The sequence below is a fragment of the Aquila chrysaetos genome, chromosome 24 (genome assembly GCF_900496995.4).
Source record: "Aquila chrysaetos chrysaetos chromosome 24, bAquChr1.4, whole genome shotgun sequence".
NCBI classification, from domain to species: Eukaryota; Metazoa; Chordata; class Aves; order Accipitriformes; family Accipitridae; genus Aquila; species Aquila chrysaetos.
Window position 1 is genome coordinate 20,067,243 of NC_044027.1, and position 22,185 is coordinate 20,089,427.

The 22,185-nt window shown below is 50.9% G+C and overlaps 1 protein-coding gene across 3 annotated transcripts in view; it reads left to right on the top strand.

Annotated features, from left to right (window-relative positions):
* The window catches only part of PBX3 (PBX homeobox 3), a 116,507-nt gene that overhangs the window by 90,528 nt on the left and 3,794 nt on the right, over window positions 1-22,185 (top strand). For 2 of the 3 annotated variants that reach the window (XM_041119736.1, XM_041119737.1), the window contains 6 exons: window positions 3,337-3,578; window positions 9,504-9,694; window positions 11,968-12,103; window positions 18,887-19,052; window positions 20,343-20,455; window positions 21,280-21,369. In XM_041119736.1, coding sequence (XP_040975670.1) covers window positions 3,337-3,578; window positions 9,504-9,694; window positions 11,968-12,103; window positions 18,887-19,052; window positions 20,343-20,455; window positions 21,280-21,369 — 938 coding nt within the window. The remainder of the gene's footprint in view (window positions 1-3,336; window positions 3,579-9,503; window positions 9,695-11,967; window positions 12,104-18,886; window positions 19,053-20,342; window positions 20,456-21,279; window positions 21,370-22,185) is intronic. The other variant, XM_041119738.1, reaches the window with a different exon arrangement.

Here is a 22,185-nt window from a genome sequence, read left to right on the forward strand (position 1 = left end):
AAAAGGGAAACAATAGCCACTGAGTGTGAGCTTATATGTCAAAAAATACATATATTATCACCGTATTCAAACGAAGAGTAATTTATAAAGGCAGGTGCTGGTAGGAGCGGACGTGTTGCCAGCGGATAGCGAGAGTGTTCCTCCCTGCTGAGGCGCCTGGGAGATGCTCTGACTCCTTCTCAGACAACGTTAAAAACGTTCGACCTGCAGCCAAGGCAGCCCGTGCAACTTGCCAAAGAGCTGCATGTTTCACTGATTGCAGAGGAGTTCATCAGTTTTACTGTCCCCTGCCCCCAGGGACACCAGACCCTATTAGTTGTGCTGATCTGCTTCGTATAGTTCATAAGGAAAGATCTGAATTAACACACAGCTTAATTCTTGTTAGAATCAGTTAATCAACTTGTGGCTTTGCCATTCAAATGAATGATGCGTCTCACTCAGGGGCAAAATAAATGTTATATCCCCACACACGCACTTTGTCATTCCTTTGTCTGTGGGTTGTCTGCAGGCTCACGCGCTCTGGACTGGATGCTTTGGACACGGGAGTGTTACCTGATATTAAGATGAACACAATATGCCAACCCTTCTGTCACCAGCTCGAGAGATACGCGTAAGGGTTGTGTGCTAGACACCTTAGTGGCTTTGTCGCGTGTGAGACACCACCTTAGTGGCTTCGTCATTGTCCTTATCTGCTGAATTTCTTCCTCTTCTGCTTCAGGGCCTCTCACCGGCTCCTTCAGTCTCCAGTGCAGACATCGGCTTTTGCATTTAAACCTTGGGGAACGCTTGCTGTCCTTTGTCAGATTTATACCAGAAGGGTTGGGGATTTTGAATATTAATTTAAGTCTGGATGGATAGCGTCATTTTGGACAAAGCCCTTTAGTCTCTGGCCTGTTCGTGGAAGTAAATGATGCAGAAATCGCAGCAATTGTACCAAATTATTCTACTGCAGATTTTGGCCTGGCACCTTGCAGCATCAGGGGAGTGGAGTGGGACTGCCACTGTGATACTGGGAGGGTGGATGAGTTTCATAGCAGAAAAGCAGCTGGGGAAAACCAGCTGAAATAGACCGCAGGAAACATGGACTGAGAAATGGTCTGGAAGCAAAAAGAAGAAAAAACAGTGGAAATCATTCATGAGAAGGGAACAGGAGCTGGAGCGGTTTAAAACCAGAACATTATTAAGCATAGTGACAGCAGAGCAGAGTAGGAGTAAGATAAACAGGAGGAACAGCTCACCAAAACAATACAGAAAAATCATCCCTGTATTAGCAGCACCGCACAGGCCAGGAGTTGTGCAAGAGCAAGGGCAGTGAGTCTAAGGGGAATGGGGGGGCGAGGGACAGAGCGGTCCCGACGGGGTGGGCGCAGCGCTCCCGTGGCCAGGGACCCCCGCCCCTCCTGCCGCGGGGACCCCCGAGCGCAGCATTGCTCTCCCTGGCCACATGCTCAGGCAGCAGCACGGGTGGCCGGAGCCGTGCCAGGGCTGTCCCCGCCACGCTTGTGCCAGCCCAGGGACGTGCCGGGACGATGTGTGGTGTTGTCAAACCACGCTCGTCTGTGGACCTCTGAACAGGCAACAGAAATAATTTAAAGAGATGATGAGACATTTTTATTATTCCCATGAAATGATATGGAATTATAGTTTTAAATGAAGGTGACAGGTTTAAAATGTGTATTTTAGAGCAAAATTAATGCTGTGGTTTCTTGAGTCTGGAAGGTTGGCCAGTCAGGGGGTCACCTCCCGCTGTGCATGGGGTTCAGGACACCGAGGGTGAAATCTGTTTGTGGGGGAGCGGCTGCAGTTCTCAGCTATGCAGAAAGCAGCATTGCTAGTGCTCAGCTGTGTGCGTGGCAGCTGTGGGTGGTGCTGCCACGTCTGGCACAGCCCGTTCGGAGCCCACACCACTGCGAGGAGCGCAGACAGGCGCAGGCGCCCGTGCAAACACGGGGGGTGCCAACGGCAGACCCCTGGGACCCACTCTATCCAGAGCACGAATACCTGCTCTTAAACAGATTTAAAGAGGTTAATTGGGCTGGGATGTACACAGTTGCATTACATCTCTAATGGAAATGTTGATTCAAGAAGCCACGGCTCTAGTGGTTTTTGTACTACTGTAATTATTTTTAAACTTTCTTTTTGGCACTGTTGATAACAGCTTGGCACCATGCCTGCGTGACCTGATTAAACTTACAAATTGTCAGCCTTGATCTATAGGACGCAGAAAAGATTGCTGACTGAGCATCCCTTTGGAAATTCTCGATTTAAAACAAAAATTAGATTTAAAGTGTTGTTCCCAACAACACAGTGCAAGAGCACTGGCTATTTTAAACACATACTCAGTATCCCAGCATCGCGATAGCAACCAAATCCCTGCATGGCAAGGGGAAGTTTAATTCCTTCTTGTCTATCCTCAGTATGTGAGCAGACACTGTGGAGTGGCGTGTTGCCCTGCAGAGGAGTGGGGCAGCCCTGAGCGAGGGGCCGTCAGAGCCTCCGCACGCCGCTCCCACAGTGGCCATTCCCGAGGCGATGCTCCTAGTTCTGTCTCCACCATTTCCCTCTTCCGATGTGAAATTTCAGCTCGACCTGTGTGGAGCCAGAGACTGTAGGCACGCATGGAAATGGCTCCGTCCACGGGATTTGTGCCGGTGGGAGACACAGCACCTCCCTGCCTTTCGCCTGAAGTCTCCTGTAGTTGAGCGAGTGGCAGCTTTTTCCCCAGGCATTCTAAACCGACGCTTGGACCTCTTAGGAGGGGTGGAATCCAGTGGTGCAAGTCTCCATAAGAGTAACGTGGTGCTTAGATCCATTTGGAAGGAAATGAGAAGCAAATCAATTATTTCCGAATAAATAATGCACTTACTTTTACCACACAGTCTTGCATCAAAGTGATATAATGTATAGGATGATGCCAGCCTCGCGCAGATTTAGCTAGGTCTTGGAAAACAACCGGAAGGCATATGTCTCTGTACTCATGCGAATACTCCTTTAATACTTACAATGAAGCGTTTAAAAATTCTGCAGGGTCCTTTAAAAGCCTCGTGAAGATGTTCCTGCTCTGTATCGGAACCGTGAGGGTCCTACAGCACTGCCGTCACCCCATGGCACCTGCCTGGGCTGCGGTTCACGGGACCTGCCTCGGAGGCAGGTGCCCGTTCGGGTACCGCCGCAGGGATGGAGGAAGGGCCGTGGGCAGGTCCGGTCCCCGCGGCCCCGCGGGGCAGGAGGGCTCTGCAGGAGGGCCCCTCGCAGGCGTGCAGCGAGCGGGCAGCGGCCGGGCAGATGCAAGAAATACTGACTGTGTTTTCTCTTGTTCTCTCTTTTCTGCCCAAGGTTTGAGCATCCGAGGAGCCCAGGAGGAAGACCCTCCCGATCCCCAGCTAATGAGACTAGACAATATGCTTCTGGCAGAAGGAGTCTCAGGTCCGGAGAAAGGTGGGGGATCGGCGGCAGCAGCTGCAGCCGCAGCAGCCTCTGGAGGGTCTTCAGATAACTCTATTGAACACTCAGATTACAGAGCCAAATTGACCCAGATCAGACAAATCTATCACACAGAGCTGGAGAAATATGAACAGGTCAGACATCAGCCTCTCAGTTGTACGTGTACCTGCCGCTGCTCTCCTCTGCACCTCCGCTTGCCGGCACCCGCCGCTGCCCAGCTCCGGACCACATCCCCTCCTCCCCTTCCCCACCCCTCTCCTCCGTAAAGAGCCGTGATGCTACGGGAGTCCGTCGGGCTTTGAGGAGCCGCTCGCTGGACCCAGGACGCATGTCTTGCATGCCTGAGTGTTTTCTGTTGTCTGTAACCGCATAAAAGCAACACCCGAGCCCATGTTTCTCCCCTTCGAGCCAGCCCAGAGAGGGAGAGACGGGGAGAGCTGTCTGTCGCTCGGTGCCACTTTCGTGCCCCGTGATGAAGTGTTGCAAGGCTGGGTCTGGCGAGTCGGGGAGCGCAGGCAGGCGAGGGCCGTGCTGGCGATCTCAGCCCACGGGCTCCCGGAGCAGGCGGCAGGAGGCTCCGGTGCAAGGCTCGGCCACGGCGGGTTGGCTGTACCAGGTTGCAAGGGAGTAGCCAGCGAGGCGCCGGCACAGTGCCTGGCCCAGGCTTCGGGAGCTGCCGCTACGGATAGGAAGTATGGAGATCCCGGTTCAGGTGGACACCGGCACTGGGTGTCTTTGTTTTGAGTGGAGAGCGTGCTGCAGAGACCCGTGGGTTTACGTTCACCGCTGGGACCTGGTGACCCGCCACATTTGCCACGCCGATGGCACGGGGTGTGTTTGCCATGTGCTGCCGGCTGGTGCTGGGCGCAGCGTGGCTCCTGACCCGGGGGGGGGGGGGGGGGCTGCGCCACCCCGGGTTCCCTGTAATCCAAGGGAGAGACTGCTCTGCCTCCTTTCCGTTCTGGTTTTGCAAGGAACAACGGCATCAAAGGAGACGGGGCAGGGAAGAATGGCACAAGAGACCCCTGGCCCTCACGAGCTTCAAGCGATGTCTTCATTTTCCCCTCCCAGAGGTGTCCTAATAAAGCTTGTAAACCCTGAGCCTAATCAGCTCAGCGAACCTCATCAGCTGGTGGTTTCCTGACCTGAGCCGGGGAAGTCCTGCACTTGCCCCCAGCCCATCACGGCAAAGCGTCAGGCTGTACAGACCAAAACCACAAAAGAGATGTGGAGGCAGTGATAAAACCGCTTGAAACTGCGAGGGCGAGGAGAAGAGTGCACCGTGCTGCCCGGCTCCTTCCCCAGCCCCTGTGCTCGACCTTGGCATGCTTCCCCTCCCTGCCTCACCAGCGTAAAGGGGGGCCTGGGTGCCTCGATGACTCTTTGTTTTAGAGTTTCCCTTTTTTTCGTGTGAAGACGCTCTGAAAGGTCTCTGGCCACTTTGCTTTGCTTTTTCATGCCACCAGAAACAAAGGCACGGTCTGTGACAGGCCGTGCCGACGCAGCCGACCGGTGCCCGCCGAGCGTCAGCGGCGGGTGGAATCGATAGGGTGGTGGGGAGGAGGTGTGGGGCACCCGTGGAGCCTGGAGGAGGAGCAGGGGGACGGTGCCCACCGGCACAGTCCACGCAGCATCCCGCTGCAGATGCTGGCGGGACCACGGCCTGGGCGGCACAAGGCTGGCGTTGAGGCCGGCGTGGCTCAGGTGCCGGTGGCACTGCCTCATCTGTGCCGCCTCTTTCACTGTGTTGTTCAATTGGTGAACACATAGCTGAGCAAATAACGGACAGGGTCTTTGTGCAAATCTCCTTTTCTCCCTCAAACGAACCCCTCCCCACACCCTCCAAGGACCCCAAATGTCCTGGGCGGACCCTTGGGCTCTCCTTGCACCGCAGGGCCCCGGCGTGCAGCCTGGAGCGCTGAGATGGGGATGGCCGTCGGATTAACAAGCACCATTCAGCAGGAGCGTGTCTTATAAAAAACCACAGGGACACAGGCTGGAGATAGATCTGGGGCCAAAGCAACTGCAGGTCGGTGCTTGCAGCCGTTTCCTGGCAAGTGTCCTTTGACTCTAATAAGTTTAATGATGTGGGGGAAGCAGTAGCATTTTTAGCCCTGTAGCTCCATTTACAAAGGTTTCGGCTGAAATGTCACAGCCATCCGTCCACACCACGGGGAACTTTGGAGGATGCTCAAGTGCTGCTAGGAGAAGGAAAGAGAGGTGGAGCTGCTCTGAAACATGTACGCTTCCCTGTTGATCCTGACACCCAGCAACGTCTGCTCTACAGAAATATGATAATTTCCCCAGCCTTGCCGCAAACCGTCTCCTGCCGGTTTGTCTCAACGCAGCGCCTGTCTCCGCAGCCGAGAGGCAGCCAGGACTTTGCATCTCTGCCTCCAGCAGCTGCAGGTTCCCGAGAGGCGGGTGCCCTCCTGCAGCCGGGGAGCAGCTCAGCCCCCACGCAGGGGCACCTGCCCGTGCGGGGGGAGCAGCTCCCGCCATCTCTCTCCCGGCGCAGGCGCTCCTGCGGTCCCGCTGCAGCCGGCAGCAGGAACCAGAGCGGCCTCCTGGAGACGCTTTCCAGGCAGAGTTTGATCCTGATATTTGTTGCCAGTTAGGGGAATGCGCTCGGGAAGAAAAAAAAAAAGAGAGAGAAATGGAAAGTGTGTCACGCCATCACATAGCTCTCCCCTCGCCATGCGCTGGGAGAAATGGCCGTACACAGGCAGCTCCTTCCATAATTTACAGCTACTATAATAGAGATGACATATTGAAAGCTATCTTCTATAATTACACTGAAATACATTTTTTGCTGTAGGCAAAAGTACTGTAAGGGTTCCAGGTCTCCCGGAGCAGCTGGGAACCTGCTTCCTGAGTTCACAGATGTCTTCTGAATTCACCCCAAATTGGGGTGAAGTGTGGCTGCTCGGAAGACACCACTAGCCCCACGGAGCTCTGGCTGGCACCGTGCCCCTGAAGACCGTTTTGGGCCATTTCCTCTTTTTTTCTTGCGCTCGTCTGAGGAGTCTTGATGAAGCATTAAGGCTCGCAGGAGCATCCCTGCTCCTACAAGGTTTCTGAGCAGGTTAACAAGGCCATCACTTATGACCTGACATTATTAATAATGTCTCGGGCACCAACCAGAGGCCTGAAAAATAGTACTGAAAAAGGGATCAAGGAGCTCGGACGCTATAAATAAACAAGAGAAAACAAGACAAAGCATCAGAGTCTTCTGAGCTTACTTCCACTCTGCTGCACTGAAGTAGCTCTGCAGATGGGAGGTGCTGGCGAAGATAAATTAAAACCAGGCTCTCTAAGTTGCTGTAACCAAACGAAGTCTCATCAGGCAGTTCAAGTAAATTCAGGGAAGGATTTTTGCTTCTTGAAAGCAAGAAGCTCACTTTAGCTTTGAAACATCCAACTTTTGGTACTATATTTGTGGAGAAATATTTCTCATAGAAAAGACATATCTGAAAAGATTTTTAATGCAACAGTTGCCATTTTTACTGTACTTTAAAATTGAATTCCCCAGATCTGCAAACAAGGGAGCACGTGGCAAGCTGTGTGCCTGAAATGTTCTTTCAGTGCCAAATACTTGGATTCAGCTGTATCTTTGGGACAGAGCCGCTCTCTCGTCTCAGGGAGCGAGTTGCTGCATTTCGGTGCCTACATTACCTTACCTCTGTGCATCATTTACTGGGCGAGCCAAAGCTGGGGCTTTTGCCGTCCGTCAGGTGGCGGAACCCAAGCTTTTGGATGCTAAGATTGTCCAGGCAGCTCAGCAGACGGCAGGCAGGAAGGATGCGGTCCCGGTGCAGCAAGGCCGGCTGGAGCAGGCGCCGGTGCCCGGCTGCCTCCCTGCTCAGGCCGGGGGCTGCCGCGCTTCCCTGGGGGCTCGGAGCCCGCTCTCCGCTGGGCGGGCGAGCTGCTGTGCCGGGTCTTTGGGATGGGAGGGGGAGAAACGGGTCACCCGGGACAAGTCCTGCTCTCCCTGGGCGAGAGCAGGGTGGCCGGGAGCGCTCAGGGCAGCGTCCCCTTCTCTTCAGCGTGGCGAGAGGGGACGGCAGCTGGTCACCTCCGCAAGCTTTGCTGCCTGAAATGTCAAAACGGAAAGGAAATATGCAAATGAGAAGCGAGGACGAGATGTGTCGAGCTCCTTCACCTGGAGCTCAGAAAGTCTTGAGAAAGTCAGGGAGCAGCAGCTGGCGGGAGCGTCGTGTCTGCGCTGGCGTGGAGCGGCGGTGAGCTGGCGCAGCCTCCGCGGTACCGTGGCCTCGGCACGCTCGGCGGTGGCAGGCGGAGGGCATCTGCACCAAGGCTCACCGAGCCTCGCCAAAGCGCTGCCGCCAAACGGGTGCTGCAAGGATGTAAATTAGCCTGTAATTTACTTTCAGTAGTGTAAAGAAAAAAAAAATCACTTTGCCTGAAGTGTATGCATCTTTCTTAAGGGTGTACCCAGATTTTAATTATCTAAATGTAAATACTTAACGAATTTTACTTAGAGTAATGAGCTAAAGTGCACACTACATAAATGAGATGTTCTAATTAATCATGTATGAACTACTGGTTTAAAGAAAAGCTATGTGAATTCTGCGAATGTTGGGCTATTGCCAAATTGCTAATCAGCATTTGCATTCATAGATGGCTTCACTTAATAAGTTGTGAGACGTTCAGCAAATGTTATAGGAAATTATGAGTTTTTAGATGCATAAACTTTTCACTTTTAACTCTTTCCCTGGCACAATCTATTGAAATGCAGGAGAAAATGTAATTGTCAGACAAATTACATCATAGATATTTTTCACCCTGGCTTTAGAAGAAAAAGGGGAGCTAGAGTCAAACAGATACGCAACGTATGGGGTCTGGATGAGATACATGCAGTGTTTCCTCCACGTGATTTACTGGCTGCTGAGCATCGTGCTCGTCGCCCGTTAACGTTAGATGCACAAGAGCAAAATCCTGTGGCCTTACTTGGCCGTGATCGCAGCCCAGCAGCGCCTTACGACGGCTGGCCCTTCCGCAGCCAACGCGCAGACCTCCCGCAGGCGCGTCAGCCTTGCGTACATCCACCTTCGTCTGATAAGGGTTTGGGGAGCAGAGAGCAGTTTGCCTTGCGCTGCCCACGGACCCTGCGGGAGCCAGCACGTCGCCCGGCCCCTCTCCGCTTCCCAGGGCTGCCTCAGGACGGGGGTAGGTTAGTGCCCGAAATGTGCTCGAATACAGGGCTGGCCCCCGGGAAGGGATTAGCCCCGTGGCCACCACGCAGCTCTGCCTAGCAGACAGCAGTCCCGGGGTTTGTTTTGGAAAGAGATAAGGAAGACATAAATCAGCGGGGTTAGCAGCAGCTTCCAGCCTGCGTGGGGGAAGCCGGGATGCCAGCGTGACAGCCGCTTGGTCATGCGGAGGCTCGGATCAGGTGGCGTCTGTTGATGATGCAGCCTGGAGAAGTTTATATCAGCGTGTCCATTCACCTGCGTAGTCAGGGACTGATAATTGATGGCTCCTCGTGCCTTCCCTTCTTCAGCGCCTTGGCAGCACGGCGCGGGCCAGACTTGGGCATGGCTTTGCCGAAATCTGCCCTCTCAGGGGACGCACACGGTGCCTCAGAAAGGTCTAGAGCTCCTCACCTCCTGCGGGGTGTTAACCCTGCCCGCTGCCTGCGCGGGCTCGGCGGCTTGCAGGACAGGCAGCCCTTCCCAGGTTTTGCTCGCTTGGCTGCTGATCGTGTGCTGGTCCCCGCTCACATCCCCCTCCTGCCCGCAGCCATTACATGCGCTGACCCCGACCTCTCCTCTCCACTGCGGTCTGGCTGGGGACACGGGGACCTTGAAAGGGATAAGCGTGGAAGGAGCTGTGCCGCGGTTGCTCAGCTCCCCTGGCTGCCGCAGGACGGTCCCGGCTCTCACGGACAGGGTGTGCGTGATCTGTTCCCGCGGCCGCGCACGTGTGGAGGGGACGGGGCTGCGCGAGGGTCCCCCAGCCCCCCCAATGGCCAGGCCCGAGCTTGTGTCCTTGTGGGATGGCACAAAACAATTTCTAAGCCTCTCCTTCCTTCACAGGCATGTAATGAATTTACCACACATGTGATGAACCTTCTCAGAGAACAGAGCCGGACACGTCCCATCTCTCCCAAGGAGATTGAAAGGATGGTGGGCATCATTCATCGAAAATTCAGCTCCATCCAGATGCAACTCAAACAAAGTACTTGTGAAGCAGTAATGATTTTAAGATCAAGGTTCCTCGATGCCAGGTAAGGCAGAGGCGAGTGCCCCCGGCTCTTTCTGGGGGGGAAGGGGCAATTGCCTGGCCCTGCTGGAACCCATGTCCCCGCATGGGCAGGGACCCGCTGGGAGAGGCTGGCCTGCCCCAGAGAAAGCCCAGGGCCCTTGTCCTTCACCCAGCAGCTGCTGTGAAAGTGGGGGTTTCCTGCACAGAGCTTTCATAAACAGCAGTGTCTTTTCTACATATTTTAGTGCAAAGACTAGGCTTGTTTACCCAATGCTTGCTTGTTTACCCTGCTCGTATGGGAGTCACATAGGATTTGTGCAACAGGCTGTTTTGTCACCCCGGCAGTTATTTAAATGGCTGCCGGTACCGATGTCTTGCAGCATAAGGCCAGCCTTGCAAAATACTGACCCTGTAATGGAAGAGCTAAGTTCTCCGGGAGGGACGTGCCCACGGGCTGTGGCTGATGCTGGGTTAGCAGCTGCACGCGCCCGAGGTAAGAAGGGCAACGGCGCTTCCGAAAGCCAGATCTGCTGGCCCGTCTCCCAACAAGCTGTTGCCTGACTGGGGCGCGGGAGAAGGCAGCACCTTCCGAACCACTCACAGCCGGCACGCGTGTCCCTCGGACACCTGTGTCGCTGCCGGAGCTCAGAGCCTGTCCCCGCAGCCCGCCAGCCTCCAAAGCAGGCTGCTCGTTCTGCAGGCTGCGAGGAAGCAGGCAGGCGGGGATTAGGAGGGGGTTTATGGGCACAGCCAGGATTGCTTGGAAGCCCTGATGAGGTGGGATATCGATCCCCAGCCCCATCCCTTTCGCAGGGATCCCCTCCGCAGAGCAGGACCCTGGCAGCTGGCAGAGCCCAGCAGAGCAGGAGCTGAGCCCGGCAGAGTGGGGAGGAGCAGCAGGCACCATGCAGAGCCTCCCTTCAGCAGCTAGCTCATGCTTCACACCTGAAAGCTGTGAGGAGCTAAACAAGAGCAAAATAATTTTATTAACAAGGAGGTCACTGGCAGGTGTGGCAAATTAGGGTAATTACAAACAGTTGGAGGAAACGTCTATGGAGAGCTGGAGTAACTGCAAAAGGTAAAGCTTGCAGATGCACATTTTAAAGTGATTTCTTTAAAAAGGAGGAAGGTAAATAAGGCAAAATGAGCGGAAGCACAGTAATGAGATAAACATAGCTCTAGGGAGAGAGTCTGCCTGCTCCAGGATACAGTGTAGTTAGCAGCATCGTGATACCGCTGGAAGAGAGCGCTGGGGATTGCCGCTCGGCTGCCTGCTGGCCTCGGGCGCAGGCAGTTTGATTGCAACCAGCCCTGAGGGGAAGGGAGCTCTGAAGGAAATGTTTAACCGGCACTTTCCAGAGGATATTCTGGGGAGAAGGAGAGCAGCCGACGGCGGCTCGGAGGGAAGGCACCGCAGCTGTGCAGATGCTGCCGCTGTAACCCGTGCGGCAGGAGCGCAGCGGCGGGCCGGCTGCCTGCTGTGCCGCAGGGGCTCTGCTGCTCCCTGCCCGGCGCTGCCTCGCCGCTGGGCCCGCCGGAGCACGTGCCAGGCGGAGCGCTGCGGAAGGGCTTCGCCTTCTGGCCAGGCTGCACGCCGTGGTACCCGTCCGGCGCGGCGTGAGAGCCTGGGCCCTGCCCAGCCCTCGGCAGGAGGGTGTACAGATGGGTCTCCCTTGCAAAGCCCTGAAAGCCACTTGCTCACGGAAGCCAATTAGCTCAATGAGTGCTATGTAAGGACACGGCAGGGAGGCCACCCCGTCCTTTTCCACGGTGCTCACCCCAGGCACCGGTGCAGAAGCCCCAGCTGACCCGCCGCTAAAGGGAGCGAGGTTCGCGAAGCTGTCGTCAGAGCAGAGCGATTTAGCAGCCGGGAAGTTCAGCTTGGGTTGCGTACTTGGGTGCGGAGGTGCTGCAGGCAGGCTGCCCGGCTCAGCGCCCTGCTTTGCCTTTCGCTTCATCGTGTTTCCTGCCACAGCACGCAAATGTGGCCAGTGCACCCACAGGATGAAAGCCCAGGTGGAGGTGGACGGCCAGAAGCGGAGTCCAGACCCTTGCAGGGCTGGATGTGGGACCACGGGCGCTGCAGCCCACTGCCCGCTCTGCACGGCATCAGGGCAGAGCCCGGCCCTGGTGGAGGGCTGGCCCGAAGGGATCGGGGTACTGAGACAGTGCTGTCGTGTTGCCGTGTGCTGCAGCACGGGCATGTGAAACAAGGGTTGCTTCCACCCCAGCTGACCCTGTTAGAGACCTCTCTGCATCCGGAAGAACAGCTGTGGTTTTCTTTTCTCATTTCAGGCGGAAAAGACGTAACTTCAGTAAACAAGCCACAGAAATCTTGAATGAGTATTTTTACTCCCACCTCAGTAACCCCTACCCCAGTGAAGAAGCCAAAGAAGAGCTGGCAAAGAAATGCAGCATCACAGTATCGCAGGTAAGCAGTGGGTGGGAGCCGGTCCCAGCTCTCACCCCTCCGTGCCCCAGGCAGCGCGTCGACCTCCTGGCTCCCCTTGCAAAGCTGCCATCTGCCTCTGGGCTCTGGCATGCGCTTCTAACGGAGGCGTGCGATACGGAGCAGGTCCCTGCCCAATGTAATCCCTTCAAATTTGCATTGTTGACCATGATAAAGTTCGGCAGGGTGGTGGAACATGACTAAGCTCTGCAGGAAAGGCAGTGTGCCTGCAGGTGCCTGGGGTTGTGCTGGGGTAAAAAGTGCGTGCGTACAAAGATGAAGATAGAAATTAAAAGGCTATAAGGTTAGCACTCTACATCAGCTTTCTTTCTGTGTAGTAAGTAAGATTCCTTGCTGAGCTTTACTGTCTGTTATGAATTCGTTACAACTTAGCATTATTTTAGGGGAAGGACAGTTTATCGACAAACATATAGTCTATCTCTATAGGTCAGAATTTCTTTGATTGCTTGAAGTTGTTTTTCTAAGCCAGCCAGAAATTCAGCCTCTCAATGCACTAAAGTGACACAAGTGGTTTCTCTGTAGCAAAAATGTATTAGACAGATTTGCTCTTTTTGTCACATATAACAGATGTTACCATGAAGCTAATGCAAGAAAACCAGCATCTCCCTAATCAGAAGTCCTTGCCGTTGTTGGCTACAGCTGCTTTCCATATAGGCCAAAGTACATTTACAGCTCTGGACTGGTGTCTCACAGTGATGTTCAGGCCAATGACACTGCTCCATCAAGCTTTCCTTCACCTTTCCCTCACCAGATAGCTTAAAAAGCAAAACAACACTCTGCGCATTTCTTGTGGCCTGTACATTTGATGGAAAACCAGATTATTCCCACAGCAAATCTGGCTCATGCAGCTTGGGCAAGGTTGCACTTGGGTGGCAGGGAAAACTCACCAGCAGTTTCCAAGTTCTCCAGCCACCCCATTGCCCATTGCGAGGGCTGGTGTGCCATCTCCTCCCAGCTCCATTGGCTCCACTTATCAATATTTCAGGTCCTTTAGAGGAACAATGCCTGCGGCGAATGTGTTAACTATTAATGATTGCAGGCTGCAGTATTGGCATTATTAGCAATGCAACCTTTAGCTTTATAATTAAGACCTGAGTTGAGATTTACTTTATAGGTCTCCCTTGAATGCATGAAAAATTCAGGCACTTTATTGAAGACTTTCAAATGAAAGGCCACCCAGCTCCCCCAAATTTGATATTACTTAACTGACTTTGGATGCACCCTCGGTACAAACCCTAGCAAAACTGCCCTATGACATGAGAGGCCAGCGGACACATGTGTGCCTTGCTCTCTTCTTGCTCATTCCTTGGCACGCAGCACATTCTGTGCTCCAAGCGGGGTGGGAAGTGCCTGTGCCCGGTGCCAGGGGAAGGTAAGGGATGGAGATGGGGACAGTTTCTCCCAGTCCATTTGTGAGTGGCTGTGGTGACGGGCAGGAATTTTTGGGGGGAGATTCAGCACCAAACTCATTCCCTCTCACATTGCTCCTTCATCGCTGTTAGCATCACGCAAGTGACTGCAGCCTTAGCAGGTACAGGTGCAGCTGTGGTGGCTGCTGGGCAGCTCTTCCATGCCCATAGGCATCCCGGCGGCTGCTGTGGGTGCCTGCAACCAGCCAAACGGCCCGAGAGCACATGAGTACCTGGGCACCTTGGTCTGCAGCCCTCTGTCTCATTGGTGGTTTCAGTCCTCTTGGCATGAGATGCTTTATAGCAATTCCTCCAGTAAGTGGTGTCCAAAAATCTTCCCACATGAGCCACAGCAGCCTGCTGTGTATTTAGGAGAGGCAACGCCATCAACACCAACTTGGAGAAACCAAAAGTCCTTCAGTTCTGCTGGCAAAATGTAATTGGGAGAGATTACATGGTAGGGAGCACAACAGACCTGCTGAAGAGATGTTTTTTGTCCACCCAGCAGACGGTGAATTGTGCCTGGCGGAGAAAGAGTTAGTGATCCCACAGAGTGGACAGATAAAAAGCTAGATCTAGATAGGGCTGAAGTGACTGAAGGAAATGAGATGGAACATTTGAGAAGCCATAACTGATTGCTTCTAGTGCTAATAGATCTGATTTCTTTCTTAATTGGGTGTTTGATAAGATTTAATATATATGTTGTAGAATGAAATAAAAGGCAGGCAGATGATCCAAAAGTGTAGCAGCAGCAGCAGCAGTAGTGAGCCTGTTACATGAATATAGGTTTGTCTCTTTAATATTTGATACAAGCATGAATTAGTTGTTTCTTGAATCCATTAGGAATTCTGAGTGAGCGATGGGAGTCGCCGCACTGCATCCTCTGTAGCACCACGTACAGCATCCTGAGCTTTGCAGGGTGACGTTTTCCAGCCTGGAGCAAGGGCAGCGCTGACCACGCAACTTGGGCACTAGCTGCCAGAGATGCAGGTTTGGGGCCATGGCCGGAGCTTCACTCTGGCAAGATATTATAAATGGCTAGGAAAACCTCTGGATGATGGGAAAGCCTGAAAACGAGGCAATGTATCATCTAATGGGAGAGGAGCATGTATGTGAGAGAGGGAGTGCCTGTGATCAGCTGGTTGCTTAAGTTCCTGATAGATCTGCTGTCACAGCTAGAAAATATGAATACTGTGGATATCCTAATCTTTGATTTTCAAAGGCACTTCCAAAGGCCGCACGGCAGGACTGCAGGGTTAGTTGGTATTTACTAGGTCAAACTGGGCTGGAGTTGTCTTTCTTTGTGCTGAAAAATGTATATATTTTTGAGGCCATCTAGCAGAAAAGCTCTGAGCAAGCACTGTAAAATAGCCCAGTGCACACTGCTCTGGTGGTTGGCAGCAGAAGTCAGAGGATGCAATCCAGAAATCAGGGGCGAATTGAGCAGTCATTTAAAATACTGGCAGGAGTAACATCGCATGGGATAAGCAATGGCATCCAAGCGAGTGACTGAGCTACACCTTGCACAGGGCTTTTTTTTATGAAAAAACTCTGAACACACGCATTTCCAGCCTCGACCAGGAGTGCCTCTGACATTGCCATGCCTGGCACTGTGCCCAATTTACCTCCTGTGCTACAAACATCCTGGAGGTGCAAAGAGCTGGAAAACGAGACAAAAAAAAAAAAAAAAAAAGTTAACGGATGGCTTTCCAAACTCCTGGAGGTTGTGGTTCATGTTTGATGAAGAGGCTTTGTCCTTTTTCTGGCTGAGCCAGGCTTCCCCTGTAGCCTCTCCTAACAATGATCCAAGGTGTTTCTTTCTTGTACTGTCAGTGCCTTGTAAATGCTGGGGGCAGATTCATGGCAGAACATTTTCTCCCTCAAACACTTAATTAGTGACTGTTTTGGGTCGTCCTCCCCCCACATTAAACAGCTCACTGGAAATCTTGCTGCCATAGCACTTTACTGAGCTGCAAAGAAAATTGTCTCCCAGAATCATGTAGTTGCAGATGGGAGATAGATGGTTTCAGTTTTGATATCGGTGTTTAAAATAATATGTAGAGAAGGTTTTTCAAGAAAAGCATAAAGACAAACTATTTACTAAGATGAACACCTCACACAATTTCATTTTGAAGAGTACGGAAAAGGTAATTCTAGGGAAAAAAATGTCCTTAACAGAGAACATCGTCGGCTGTAATTTAGAGCTACCCGATCAGCACGTGTTCGCGGGAGATAAACTGTATCATCTGTTCTCCCCTTACCATGGCTGCGAGGCTGATGTTTTATACTTTTGCAGATGAGCCTCTTTCAGGGTGTCATGAACAACTATCAGTCTATCATATGGGCTATAGAAAGGGCATACTCATTGCTGAAAGCGTGTCAGTGGATTACAGCAATAAAATTTTTCACTGCTTCAAACAAAAGAAGGATGTGGTTGACAAGGGAATATATTTAAAATTCTTTTAAAGAAAGAATGCAGAAGCTGGTTTTCAACACCCCTCCTGCCCCTGCTTCTTCTGAGTCTGTCTGTTTCTGTAAGCAGATTGACACGGAGAGCTATGGATGTGTAGGCTCTTACCCCTGGACTTCATATGGGAAGCAAGGAAAAAAAAAAAGGTGCAAGCTTAATTAAATAGTTTCTAGAGTTAAAATTCTTAGTTTTAGATCACGTACCATAATTGTGCCACACTGATTTTCAAAATTTTTCTATTTTGTGCCATTTGATTAGGTGTGGAACATAAGCTGTGTGGTACAAGCACTTGGAAAAACAATGGAAAATCTTCCGTGATCCGTAAATACGTAGTTCACTAATTTCAGCAGTGATGCTCTTGTGTCAGCTGCGTCTTTTGCAGAACGAGCGCTGATTTATCCCATGAAATCAGCCACTGCAGAGACACGAGGCAGGCCTGCCCCATCCCAAATCCCACATTAGGCATCTTGATAATTTAAGTAATAATTTATTGTCTTTTTATTTAACATTGCAATTAACATGATAAATAAGTGCAACAGTATTGTTTGAAATGTAATATACAATTAAGCCAAATTAATTAATTGGCCTTCAATGATCAGGAGGAGAAAGATGTTCATTGTTTTTTTATGTGAAGAGATAGTTTGTTTTAATGAAAAATGTGTTGTGAAGCAGCTCATGATGGAGACAACTTCCATTTTTAGGGTGAGTGCGGGGCTGGGCGAGGAGCCAGGGTGCTGTGGCTCCTCTGGGTCCCGGTGCTGACCAGGGAGCAGCCCAGCACCAGCATTCCAGCCCTCCCCAGGACGGGACAGTGCGAGCGGCAAGGGCAGGGCGAGTTGTGCTGCGGACGGGCAGGGGAAGCTGCAGGCAGCCAGCACAGCCCCACGTGAAAAATGCCATGGCGGTGAATCCAGCCTAAATCCTGCCTGGCACCGCCTCGGCTCCAGCGGTGCCCTGGCCCCGTCCTGGACACATCCAGCTGCCCGTGTTGGCCGTGCACGCCTGGCCGGAGCCCCTGCGTGTTCCCGGGCCACGGCACGCTCTGCTGCAGCCCCTTGCTGATGTATTTCATGGGAGAGCGAAGAGTCCTTTGGCTGGGAGGCAAAGGCACCTGGGCGGTGGCTGCATGACCCCAGAGGGATGCTGGGGTTTCCTGGGGCGGCCACAGCAGCCCCGAATGCTGCGCTCTGCTGGTGCGCAGGGCGTGCGCTTTAATCTCAGAAATAGTTTAACATTTCTGGATATTCACTTAGATGTGGTATGCGGGTTAAACATAACGTACGATCGCTGCTCCTCTCATTGCTTCCAATTAAACCTTGCTTGTTAGTTTAACCTCTAGGTAATCCCATCAAACAATTGATGTCAAGGAAACACTGCCCACAGTGGCTCTGGATGAGTGGCCATTAATTTTAATTGCCTTGATATTAAAGATTAAGAAGTATTGGGACTAGCAGAATGGAAACGATCTGATGTCAAGCAAATCCACTCGTTGAGGCTTCCCCAGGCTGCTGGTGATATTAAAATTTTACTGTGAGAATTAAATAAGCCTTTATTAGTGATGGCTGTTGTTTGATTGGTCCAGGGGCGTGCATAAACAGAGGGGTCTCACACACATCCGTGGACAATACAGTTGATGTACAGAGATTCCTCAATTATGAAACTGTTAATAAAGCGTAATCTGATTGTCCACAATAATTATTTGCTAGGTTTCATTAATGTATTATTGCTTCTCTGACTGACAAGGTAATATTAAGTGCAATATATAGAATACGGTGGAGTATTATCTAGGGAACAGAATGTATAAGGTACCTTTTGTATTACCGTTAAAAGCTAGAGGCTTTTCATTAATTGTGCTTAAACAAAAGCTATAGCTGCATAAAATACAGCAGGATTTGTCTCCTTCCTGCAGCAGGGTGCCTTACCAGGCGCTATGATGGAGCACAGGGGTGTGAGAGGTGCCGTAGAGCTGCTGCAGCTCATGGTGGGGTGCAGCTGTGGGGATGCAGGGGCCCTGGGGAGTGTGGGACCCCAGCCCTGCCTTGCCCTGCACCGAGCAGCTGGGTCCCTCGCTGCAGGGATGGCTGATAACCATTATTGTGTTATTATTGGTCCTCTCCCCTTTACCTCTGTGTTGTTGCAGATGCTTTTTTGTCTCAGCAGCATTGGCCATCGTCCATGTTACAAACCGGGTTTGTTATTTAGGAGCTCTGTTACAGCAGCTGAAGTTAAACAAAGCCGCTGAGAAAGATTGTATGAACTTTTCTGAGCGGCTCCAGCCGTGACCTCTGTGTGGGTTAATAGTCAGTGCCCCGTGAGCCATCTTGGCTTCAGTACAGTATCTTCAAAGGGAGATGACAAAGTGACTTTTCAGCCATTATTGATTTATATGATTCCTTTCATTTTCAGCCGACCAAACACGATTTTATGAGTGGGCTGCCAAGGTTGTTCCAGCCCAAAAATAAAGAACAATTGCTCCACTGCCCGCTCGCCCTCGCTCAACCGGACCTTGGTCCTCCTTCAGCAGCTTTCGGGGTCTTGCACTGATTTTGTTGACAAATGGCTCATAGAAGTAGGAGACAATGCTGTACTAAATGTTACAGCAAGCTCCAGGATATGTGTCGTCATCAAAGACTCACCCCTTGTGCATCAGTTTGCCAACAGAAGCAAAGCCAGATCATGCTCATATCTATCGTAATATTTAACTGATCCTCAGTTACTGCTTAGTTAACTGGAGTACCCAGCAGATAAGGGTTGGGGGCGGGGGCACGCGTATTTGCTGGACCGAACATGACATCTCGAAGGGATCATGCTTTGCCAGGTCAAGTACTTTGTGTCCTTCACCCTTCCCACCTCTCTCCACTGCAGGTGTCCAACTGGTTTGGCAATAAGAGAATCAGGTACAAGAAGAACATCGGGAAGTTCCAGGAAGAAGCCAATCTCTATGCGGCAAAGACGGCTGTGACCGCAGCGCACGCCGTGGCCGCGGCCGTCCAGAACAACCAGACAAACTCCCCCACCACACCAAACTCTGGTACGTACCCGGCTCGTGCGATAAAGCATCCCGAAGGGCAGTCGGTAAAGGAAGACCCTCGATGGCGCCCTAGTGAGTTCAGTCGGGCTGAGGAGGCTGCAGCTCCCTAGCAGACTTAGTCATGGCACGGGGAGTTCTACCAAGCCCGTGGACCTCCAGGCTGGACCACCGCAAGGGCTGAGCGCTGCCATAGGTGGTCCCAGCAGCTTCGGCGACAAAGCTCCCGCAGCCTTACAGGGGAGCAGAGCGGGGCCCACGTAATTCCCGCAATGGTAACGTCTGCCTGGCTCAGGCTTCTGGCAGCTGCTTTGTTTCCATAAGATATTTTAAGCTTTTTCTCATTCAATGAAAATAACACAAAATGAGGCAGAGCTCCAAGTCTGGTTTTGTAGAACTGTTAAATTTATTGTCAAGATAAGAACAAAATAGAGGCATATTTTAGCACGCACTAATTAGAATTTAAACTCTGGGTTGCTTGAAATGGAGTTGATGTTATATGTAGAAATCTAAGGATGCAACTTTTTTTTTGGAGTTGCTCTACCACGTGTCCTTCTGCAGTACTTAAAAATTGTCTCACTAGTGTGTTGTTGACATTTTGCAAATCTAAGCGTTAAATTAGTAGGGGAGTTCGTAAAGAGGAAGTCGCTTTTTGGGGCTCCAGAGGCAAAGGCTTCCGCAAAGCACAGATGTGTTTGACACTATTTACGTTGAAGTTTTGCTGCAACTTAGTTGTAGACAACTTTTAAAGGGTATAAAGATCCACAGGGAAAAAAAAACTTTAATCAAAAGAAAGCAAGAAAAAGGTTCCTCCTCTGATGGTAATAAATCGGCTAATTAGAAATTAGCAGCCATTTCCTTTTGAAGGAGACATTAAGCACAGGCTCAAAATGAGTTTTTCTGCAAGTGTTTGGTGATAGCATCTCATGATGAAGCGATCCACCAGAGGAAAGCTCTCGACATGAAAACCTGTTGTTGTACAGGCTGCTCTTCCAGAGGGGAAAGCTGACCCGGGTTGCACGGGGCTTCCAGGCTTTCCCAGCGTCGCGCTCCCGGGCGACAGCCAGTGCCGTGGCGAGAGCCGGCAGCAGCCCCCGCCGGGACGCGCCGAGCCGGTGGGCGGGGGGCCGGTGGCCCGAGCTCGCCCTGTGCCGGGGCCAGCAGCTTTCCCTCTGCTGTGTGCTGCCTTTCCTTCTCCTCTCCTGTCTTCTTCTCCTTCCCCTGCCCTCAGGTCTCTGGGGTTATATATTTGCAGCTCTCTGTTATTCAGCTACCTAACTCTTTCCTTTCCAGGTTCTTCTGGTTCTTTTAACCTCCCAAATTCTGGGGACATGTTCATGAACATGCAGAGTCTGAATGGGGATTCTTACCAGGGGTCCCAAGTCGGAGCCAATGTGCAGTCACAGGTAGGAGAAATGCCCCAAAGTAGGGCCTTTCTAGCAGGGTAGGGTTTGGGCTAAAAATTCCACCTTACTCTGGCTCTATTAAATGGTCTGTGCCTCGCTGCAGAGTGGAGGCTGCATATTTCTGATTGTGACCTATTCTTACCCCAGCATTGAATTTCACAAATATAAAGGAAAGAGTGATTTTTTTCTGATTGAAATTTTAAGCTTTGTGAATGCATTCGGCTCTGGCTTGAGCTCATGGAATGGGATTGGGTGCGTCTGACTTCCATGGACACTGTAAATCCAGTGAATTTTCTTTCTTTTTTTCCTTTTCTTTTTTTTTCCTTTTTTTTTTTTTAAACCTCCCCCCCATCTTTCTTTCATTTATTGGACAAACTTTTATTTATTCATTTATTTAAATGTCAGAACACATCTAACTGAGCTATTAAAATACAACTCATTCTCAGTCACTTTTCCAATCCTTTCAGACAAGGCTAACTCCATGTTTTATATGCAGTATATACACCATAATCTCTTCCCATACATGCAAGCACATACAGACGTATAAATATGCACAGCACTTTGCTGCAGACACTTAAGAAGGACCTACAGGATGCACTGCTGTGAGGAAGTTGTTGTTTGGCTGGTGTGAGAAGCAAAGATGTATGGCTTTTAACATGCAAGGATTTGTTGAAATTCTGCCAGTCATTCTTGATTGATAAATTTGCCTTTCATATAGAAGATGCTAAACCCTTTTGGCTCACATAATTCAAAATGTTGCCTATTGTAAGTGATGATGTTTTAATAGATTTGGAATGATGAATTTTGTTTCCCCTTACTTTAAGGTGGATACCCTGCGTCATGTTATCAATCAGACGGGAGGATACAATGATGGCTTGGGAGGAAATTCACTGTACAGTCCACATAATTTAAATGTGAGTACCCAGGGGAACAATAGTTTGGAGAGCCATAAGCACGGTGTCAGGTAAATGCAGTCATTAATACATGTATTAATTACTCTTGCAATAGCATTTTTTAATATTGCATCTTTGGGGATGAACCGCAGAATAGCCCTTGATACGACTGTGAGTCTTGATAACGTAAGAATAGAGAAATTCCTAGAGCCGTGACTATAAGCGATTCGAATTTTTATATATTTCAGCCTTATGAGTTAAAAAGTAATAGCATTGGAGAGAAGGCTCTTGTTCTTCGCACAAAGATGGTCAGATAACTCTGTACTTGTGTTTGTTATTGCCTGCAATCAGACACCAGGACTGTGCTTTTGATATACTTTTAGCCATTTCAAGGGTGCACATTTTTCCTGTGTTTGAGAAGTACTTTTGGCCTTGTTACTCCAAACGGGAGAGAGTAGTAAGTCTGGCAAACAGATGCTAGTAAATTGAGGGATTATAGGCTTGATGGTGATAGGTGCTAAATGTCCTACCTCTGGCTGTAAGCGATGGGATCTGACAGTGCTCAGACCCTCACAGGCTGGACCCTGTAGCCTGCACATGAGGCGCCAGGATAAATAAACACAGAGATCTATTCTTCTGTCGGCATGAAAGCCTGGGATGAAATACCACCCGCAGCAGCAGCCTCTGTGGCAAGGGCTCCACGGCAGATCCTTTTCATCCTTCATTTCCACCTTGCTTCTCTCATTTACAACTTCAACAATTAATGCTTTAAATTTTTTTTAATGTTTCATTTAATGTTTCATATTTGCTTGAGAGGTGACTGTCATTTGTTTTCCT